The 8,661-nt window shown below is 68.1% G+C and overlaps 1 protein-coding gene across 2 annotated transcripts in view; it reads right to left on the bottom strand.

Moving 5' to 3' along the window:
* DNMT3A (DNA methyltransferase 3 alpha) overlaps positions 1-8,661 on the bottom strand; it is a 27,835-nt gene that overhangs the window by 14,944 nt on the left and 4,230 nt on the right. For both annotated transcript variants that reach the window (XM_017838540.1, XM_017838539.1), the window contains exons 2-3: positions 7,173-7,277; positions 663-984 (exon numbers count right to left, since the gene is read on the bottom strand). In XM_017838540.1, coding sequence (XP_017694029.1) covers positions 663-984; positions 7,173-7,277 — 427 coding nt within the window. The remainder of the gene's footprint in view (positions 1-662; positions 985-7,172; positions 7,278-8,661) is intronic.

The following is an 8,661-nucleotide window of genomic DNA, read 5'->3' as shown; positions in this document are numbered from 1 at the left end:
CACCGCGGGGCCCTCGCTGGGCTCTCCCCAGCCCGGCCCTGTCCCTCGTGTCCTGGGGAGCCACAGCTGGGCCCCACGCTCTGGGGTGGCCTCACCCCACGGGCACCACTTGGGTACCTCCCGATGCAGCCCAGGAACCCCCGGGACCCCCAGGCCCTCCTGTGCAGAGCTGCCCCCCAGCCGGGCGCTGGGGATGACCCTCAGTGCGATGTCGATCCCTCCAACCCCTCTGCTTCCCAGCACCACAGCTGGCACCTCCTCAGCACCACAGCTGGCACCTCCTCGGCACCGCAGTCCCGGCACAGGGAATGTGCCCCCCTTGCCCCTGGCACGTGCAGGGCTGCCGTGCAGGGCTGCCATGCAGGGTGGGTACACGCACCAGGGTGGTCTCACATGCAGGCAGGGACCCATGGGGGTGGTTTCACACGTGGGCAGGGACGCCCCGGCACCACAGGACACGAGGAGCAACATCCCCGTTCCTGCCGTCGGAAAGGGCGGCGGAGGGTGACGGGATGAACGTGCGGGTGCAGCCCCCGCTCAGACCTGCTGTCCCCCCCCAAATCCCGCGTGGCACTGGGGGCTCAGCCCTCGCTCCTCCTCCTGTGGCCGTGCTCCCCAGCCCGGAGCGGGGCCGGGGGGAGCCCCCAACGCCGAGCTCTTACTTTTCTCTGTGGCCTCCAGGAGTTTCCTCCTCCCGCGTTTCTTCTGGGGGTCGGAAGGGGCCAGCTCACCCTCATCGGCCGGGGCGTCCAGGCCCTCCTTGGGGGTGCAGCGGCCGTTCTCCAGCGCCCGGCCGGTCTCTCCGTCGGGAATGCTCTCCGTGTCGTCCTCCTCGGGCCGGCCGCCCTTGGGGCTCGCGCCGCCCTCCTCCGCGTCCCCCTCCACGTCCCCGTTGGGCAGCGGCTCGGCGGGACTGGCCTCCGGGCAGGCCGGGGGGCACTTGGGGACGGCCGCTGTGTCTTTGGGGGTGTCACTGCTTTCCACCTGCCGAGAAGGGGGGGAAGGAACTCTGGTGAGTGCTGGCAGGGGGGGCATGACCCCAGTCACATCCCACCCGTGCCCCAAGAGCCACCGCCGGACCCCACAGCAGGAGCTCCCGCATCACCTCGGTGTGACCGGCCCTGTGCGGACCCTGTCCCTGTCCCCCTGGCCTGACTCCACTTCCACACCACAATGTCACAGCATGAAGGCAATCTCTGGGACCGTAGCCCACAGACCCCCCAGACACGGCTCCATAATGCAGCGACAACCTGGGGACATCACGCCAAAAAGTCCAAATCCCACCTCCTGCATCCCAGAAGTGACAGCTGCCACTGCCTGTCCGGGGGCCGGGGCTGCCACGGCACCCTCGGGACCAGGACACAGTGTCCCAGCACCCTTGGGGCCAGGACACACGGCCAAGGAACCCTCGGGACCAGGACATGGTGCTTTCCAAGGAGCAGTGACCACTGATGTGGCACCCTCAGGAGAAGGAGAGATGCTGGGACACTTCCGTGGCTGGGACACATGGCCATGAAACCATCAGCGCCAGGACACAGGGGTGTGACATGCTGAGAATCAGAGATATTGCCACGGCACCTTTGGAACCAGGATGCAATGCCATGACACCCTCATGACCAGGACACATGGATGTGACACCCTCATGACCAGGACACACTGCTGTGTCATCCTGGGGACCAGGACACACCATCATGGCACCCTCAGGACCAGGGCAAAATGCCACGGCAATGACAGGATCAGGACACTCCACCATGGCACTCTGAGGATCAGGACACACGGACATGACACCCTCATGGACCAGGACACACTGTCATGACACCTTGTCATGACACTTCCATGGCCTGCTCAGGACCAGGACATGTTACAGCAATACCCTCAGAGCGGACACAACGACAAGGCATCCTCAGGACATGGAGAGAGGGACAAGACACCCACAGCACCAGGATGGAAGCAGGTGACACCAGGAGGACCTGGATACACCATCATGGCAACTTCAGGACGAGGACACACTGTCATGACACCCCAAGGACCAGGACACACTGCCACGACACCCTCAGGAAACAGTAGACACATCCACAGCATCCTCAGGACCAAGACACAAGGATGGGACACCAGGGGGACCTGGAGGCACTGCCATGACACTTTGTGACCAGAACATAACACCCCCACACCCTCAGGGCCAGGCCAGAACACCACCTGTGTGTGACAGCGGGGGACAGCGTTGTCACGGGCAGTGCCAACACCACAGGACAGTGCAGCCGTCCCTGGCTGGCTGGCACAGTGACAGAGCAGGGACAGAGCAGGGACAGAGCCTGACCATGAGCCCTGGCTGTGCCATCGCTCACGTGTTCCAGCCCTGGCACGTGCCACAGAACAGACCGAGCCGACGGGAGTGTGGGAGGCAGCAGAGTCGAGCACAGGACAAGGGCCCGGGGCTGGGGCTGGCATCGTGGGACCCTGCCATGCTGCCAGCCCGCAGAGTCACACAGCACTGCTAGGCTCAGCACAGCACAGCACAGCACAGCACAGCACAGCACTGGTCAGCTTGGCATGGCACAGCACAGCACAGCACAGCACTGCTCAGCTTGGCATGGCACAGCACAGCACAGCACTGCTCAGCTTGGCATGGCACAGAACAGCACAGCACTGCTCAGCTTGGCATGGCACAGAACAGCACAGCACTGCTCGGCTCAGCAGTGGGAGCAGGAGTCAGAGCGAGAGGCACAGCCCAGCTCAGTGGTTTCCGTGGCCAAGGAGAGTGAAAGTGCTGCTGTGGCTCTGCAGAGCTGCCGCCGGCACAGCCCTGGCAGGGTGGGCACGGCCACGGCCACTCGCCAGCCCCTCCAGTCCCGCTGCCACCCCACTCAGTGCCCTCACAGGGGGTGCAGACCACCCCATCCCTGGGGCCTGGCTCAGGACACCCCATCCCTGGGGCCTGGCTCTCACTGTCCCAGCACCATGGAGCCGCTCAGGCACCGTCCCCCCTGGAGACCCCACACACTGCCAGGGGCATGGGGTGCCCACCCTGGTGTCACCCCCAACACCAGCACTGAGCACCCCATGCACAGATACTCACAGGCACTGCTGCTCCCTCCTGGTGCCACCGGTGTTGTCCCACAGCACAAGAGGGTGCCAGGGTGGCACAGGTGGTGCCAGGGTGGCACAGCGGTGGGCTGGCCACAGGGACCCTCCTGCTTGTGCCCAGCGAACTATGGGTTCCAGGATGCCCCGTCTGGTGGCCGGGTACCAGGGAGGGAACGCTGCGCTGTCGGGGGGTTCGGTGTGCACTGGGGGCTCGTGGTGCTGCCCCTGGGGAGGGGGCCAGGGAGGGGATGCTGAGGTTGAGGCACAAGCTCGGGGGGGGGGATGGCAGGTGGCAGAGGGGTGTCTTTGCTCCCCAGAGTTCCCCAGATTTGTGCCACAGGGCACAGGACCCCCTTCCCCGTGTGCCCGAGGGCCGTGTGCCGCTTACCATGGCGCGTCCCCCCGGTGCCGCGCGGACCCCCGGCCCTGCCGCCCGCGCAGGCGCCTCCGCCACGGCCGCTTCCTGCCCGGCCCGGCCCGGCGCTGGCACTGTCACTTCCTCCGCAGCCGGGAGGGAGGGGACGAGAAGGGGCTGGCGAGGGGGTGTTGGGGGCCGGGGGGTGTTGGGGACCGGGGGGACCCTCACAGGGTGTCCAGAAGCACCGGCAGTGGTCTCTCCCCATCCTGGCTGCATCAGGCCCAGTCCCCAGGGAGGGCACAGTCCCACAGGCAGACACCGGTGCCATTGGGAAGGTGGAGGTGTCGTGCCATGCCATGGTGTGGGCACGCCTGGACACGAGCGAGGGCACACATGGGCTTACAGAGACCTTGGTGTGCCCGGCCCAGGGACACGGCTCTGTGAGGGCCGGACACCACAGGGCGAGGGCATGGCTGCCGGGACACCGCGGGGAGGCCTGGGAGCAGTGCAGGGAGCTGGAACCAGGGACAAGATGGATGCCAGGGAGCAAAGTCCCCGCTGGCCCCACGGTGAGCGGGAGGGGACCTGCCTCCCACCGCGTCCCCCAGCCCGGCACTCCAGCACAGCCAGCCTGCCTTCAGGGGTCCCTGGCTGCCCTCTCCCCAGGGCAGCTTGTGGGGGGTCCCAGCCACCCCGGTCCCACTCCCACCTCCGCCTGGGGCTGTATCCTGGACACGGCTCCGAGAACAATCGCAGGGGCTGTGGGGCTTCCCGGGAGGAAATGGGAAGGCCAATGATGTGCTGTGGATCGGGCGGTGCAGGGACTGGTGGAGGCCCAGCTGCGGGGTTTGGGGGGCCTGTAAGGGTTCAGGGTGGTTGCGGGGGCTCAGGGCAGCTGTGGGGAGCTCAGGCTGGCTGTGAGGTTCAGGGAGGCTGCGGAGGGGCTCAGCCCAGCAGGGGTTGGCAGGATGGATCCCAGGGGCTCAGCCCAGCAGGGGTTGGCAGGATGGGTCCCGGGGGCTCAGCCCAGCAGGGGTTGGCAGGATGGGTCCTGGGGGCCCAGCCAGTGTGGGTGCTGGTGCCTGAGCAGCTCCCCTCAGTTCCGCAAGGCTCTGGCAGTGGCACTGGGACTGACTGTCACCACTGGCCATGCGGTGCCACCAGACAATGCCAGGAAGCCGTGCCAGCATGGGGACACGTGGGACATTAACTCTGGGATGGGACAGGCACAGTGGCCCATTACATGATGTCCTGCCAGGACAGAGACACAGAGCCCACACAGCACCACAGCTGGTACACCCTGGATGGTCCCCATGCCATGCCATGCCATGCCATGCCACCCATCCAACACCTGCCTCCTCACACTTCCAGCCCCTCCACAGCCATCCTGGCCAAACCTGGCGCCCCAGCTTCCCTACCTGGGTTGGAACCAGACCCTGGCTCACTGGGCCTTCCGTGCCACCGGCATGTCCCGGTGCTGCTGCTCAGACACTGGGCCAGGGAGGTGCAGGGGAAGGGGAGACCAGGACCCACCCCATGGCCTGCTCCCCCCCGGCTGCCCTGGCGCCCATCCCCATCCCTGAGGAGGGCCGGCGGCAGGAGCCTTCCTGCCCACCCACCCACCCGCTTCCTCCGGCCACAGGCCCTGGGAACAAGCGCTGCCTTTCTCCTGCTCCCTCCCCTCCGCTGGGCCCCTGCCAAGGAGGCTGCTCCACCAGGAGCCCGCCAGGCTGAATGGCCCCGTGCCCACCCCACTGCCCCAGGGGTGACACTGGGGAGACACTCCCTGCTGAGGAATGACTGGGGACAGCCCTCAGGGACCCTTGTGCCCATCCCAGCCCGGAGCACAGTGGCAGCTCCAGACCGGCAGGGCTGTGCCTGCTTTGCCAGAGGAAGGTGCTGGCAGAGCCACTGCCACCCATGGCACAACCCGCAGAAGGTGCCAGCCCCAGCTGGGAGCAGGGACACTGGAGCCATGGCTTGGCACTGCACAGCATGACACAGGTCAGGATGGCACGGCTCAGCATGGCACGGCTCAGCATGGCACAGCACGCCCCAGGACAGCGTGGTACAGCCTGGCACAGCTCAGGACAGCGTGGCTCAGTGTGGCATGGCACGGCTCACCGACACCATGGCCCCCCTGTCCCTACAGGGCTGCCCCCAGCCAGCCCCTGCCTGTTCCCCCTCCAGCCCCCTGTGCCCAAGCCAGGCACACATCCCTGCCCAGGTGTGAGGAGGGTGCTCAGCCCCTCCTGCCACGATCTGCCCACTGGGTCCCTCTGAGGGGGTGCTGTGGACCCCCAGCCAGTCCCCACGGAGCCAGCCTGGTGCCCACCCCACGTGCCAGCTCCCCTCGCCCCACTCTGGCTCCCCTGGCACGGCAAGCTCTCCGCAGGGAGGGTATTTTTAGCAGCTCACACCCGGCCGGGGCTTCCCTGGGCTCCTGGCAGTGTCCGGGCCTGGCCATGCCAGCTCCACTCACTTGGCACCGGGAGCCGCCGGCCGATGTGCCGGCACCGGCACGGGGCAGGTGTGTGTGAGCACACAGGGACGGGCACCCACCAGCCAGCTCCGGGCACCCTGGCACTGCCACCCCCCCACCGTGCCGGGGGGCTCCTGGGGCCGCCAGCTCTGCTGGCCAGAGCCCTCCTGGCTCCCAGGCTCCGGCTGTTCCTGACGACGTTCCCCACTTGTTCCCGTGCCAGCATTGTTCTTCCACGGCAGCGGCTCCCCCCGCCCCAGCGTGTACCTCCCGCCCCAGAGGGAGCCCAGCCTGTCCTCCAGCCCCAGAGCACCCCATCCATCCCAGGTGAGGCTGTCCCACCTTCCCTGGCCCCCCAGGGATCATTGGGACAGGCATCATAGACCTGGAACTGTCCCAGCACAGGATTAACCCTTTCCACAGCCAGAAACTTTTATAAAAAGGATTTGCAACCTTCTAGGAGTGAAAGCGCCTCAGCTCAGTTTGTCCCCCCGGCCCTGCTCATCTCCCCATCCCACTCATCACCCTGGACTGTTTGTCACCTCTCTGTCCCCTCCTGTGGGGATGGGGAGTGGGGACACAGCCTGAGCCCGGGAGATGACGGGTACCTTCCCTCTAGGCCTCCAGCATCCAGGGGAACCTGCTCCTCCTCCTGACACTGAATTCAACGGCTCCCCAATGGCACCGTGACACACCATGGCCCGGGAGGTCCGAGCCACCACCCCCACGAGTGTCCCAAGCCCCGGGTGTCCCATCCCTGTGCCTCAGCAGAGCCAGCTGCTGCCCCAAGCCCCCCGTCACCCCGCAGCCGTGGACACGGCGTGGCTGGGCTGGGGAGTCAGGGCTGAGCCCGGCGTGCTGGGGGCTCATTGCCTGCCCCGCAGGAGCCGGGGAAGCCAGCGGGGGCTCGGCCGAGGCAGGGGCTCCCCTCTCTGTGCCCCGTGGCCCTGGGGTGGGGGTCCGGGGTCCCAGTCCCCAAACACACGGAAGGGACTCCAGCAGAGCTGCACTGAGTGGGATGGCCCCACTGGGGGCCACGGGGAGGGGGCAGCGCTGGGGGCCGGGGCAGACACCCCCTCCTGCCACTCTCGGGGTCCCCTCTGGCCGGGTGCTGCGGCATGGGGGGCGGGTGGCACAGCCCACGGCACACGGGAGCCAAGGTCTCCTGCCACCGCGGCAGTGGGACAGGATGGCCCTACGAGGGGACACCCCCCGCCTCCCACCTGGCCCCGGTGCCCGCTGGCTCACCTGGGCATTCTTGCGCTTCCGCCCGGGCCGCCCCGCTTTCCTCATGGGCGTCCCCGGCTCCTGCTTCTCCTCCTTGCTCGGGTTCTCCTCGGGCTCCTCTTCCCCCTGCGAGCCGGAGACAGAGAGGACGGTTATGCCACCGGGCAGCCCGGGGATGGGCATGGCTCTGCTCCCGCTCAGCACCGGGAGCACCGGCACAGCACCGGCACAGCACTGGCACAGCACCGACACAGCACCAGCACAGCACCAGCACAGCACCAGCACCACCAGCACTGCAGGGGGACAGGCACCTGCCTGGCAATGTGGGAGCAGCGTGGCATTGCCGGGCCAGCGGCACCAGGACACTTAGAAGGGTGACAGCGGCTCCTGCCAGGCTCAGGCTGTGGCGCAGGCCATCGTGGGCCGGGGGCCTCACCGAGTGACCTCCCTGCCCCTGTGCCACTGCGCCATGACCGGCTCAGGGGCGTCTGCCCACTGCTGCAACCCTCAGAGCCCTGCGCGTGTGGGGCTGGGGGCTCTCGCCCCACGGAAAACGGGAGGAGATGCACGGCCCCCATGGCACGGCACATCACGGGCCTGCAGGCAGCTGTGAAGCTCCCTGGGGACAAGGGACGGCAGCAGGAGCCAGGTGCCTTTGGAGCAGGCAGCTGCCAGCTTTGGGGACCAAGCTGTGGCCCGGAGCAGCTGCCAGTGCCCCACAGCCCGTCCCCTCCCCGGTGCTGTGCCCCGGGCCTGGCAGACGCGGGCGCCGGCATGGCGGCGGGGCGGGATGGCGGCCGGGAAATGAACCTGCTCCCGCAGCAAGGCCGCGGCACTGCCAAGGACCGCGGCGTGCCGGGGGAACCAGCCCCGCTCGGGGGTCCAGCCCGGCACGGGGGGACGCGGCGGGGCGAGGGGTGCGCGGGGTCCCGGCGTGGCGCGGGGCCCGTTTCACCTGAGCCCCAGAAGATCCCGGCGGCAGCAGCCAAGGCAGGAAGAGGCCGCGGAGGGGGAGCAGGGGAAGGAGGAGAGGCCGGCGGGGGGCTGGCGAGGGAGAGGCCGGGGAGGGGATGGGGCTGGCAGCCAGACAGCGCCGGCATCCAGCTGCAGCCGCGCGGCCCCGCACCCCGGCGGGCGCCAGCCCCGAACGCATTCCTGCCCCGCGTCCCCCCGGGCTGGGGCGGCTGCACCGCCGGGATGCGGCTGGCGTGTCCCCATGGGTCCAACAGGAAGGTCTGCAGGGTCGGGACACACCGTGCCCCGTGGCCAGGGTGCCTCGTGGCCACGGTGCCCCTGGTGCCCCACAGCCGCAGTACCCCTTGGCCATGGTGTCCCATAACCGTGGTGCCCCACAGCCACAGTACCCCCCGGCTGTGGTGTCCCATACCTGTGGTGTCCCATAACCATGGTGCCCCACAGCCACAGTACCCCCTGGCTGTGGTGTCCCATAACCATGGTGCCCCACAGCCACAGTACCCCCTGGCTGTGGTGTCCCATAACCGTGGTGTCA

Source organism: Lepidothrix coronata, unplaced genomic scaffold (assembly GCF_001604755.1).
Source record: "Lepidothrix coronata isolate B3197 unplaced genomic scaffold, Lepidothrix_coronata-1.0 Scaffold344, whole genome shotgun sequence".
NCBI classification, from domain to species: Eukaryota; Metazoa; Chordata; class Aves; order Passeriformes; family Pipridae; genus Lepidothrix; species Lepidothrix coronata.
The sequence above is the reverse complement of the archived record's forward strand: the minus strand, read 5'-3'. Positions and strand labels throughout refer to the sequence as shown.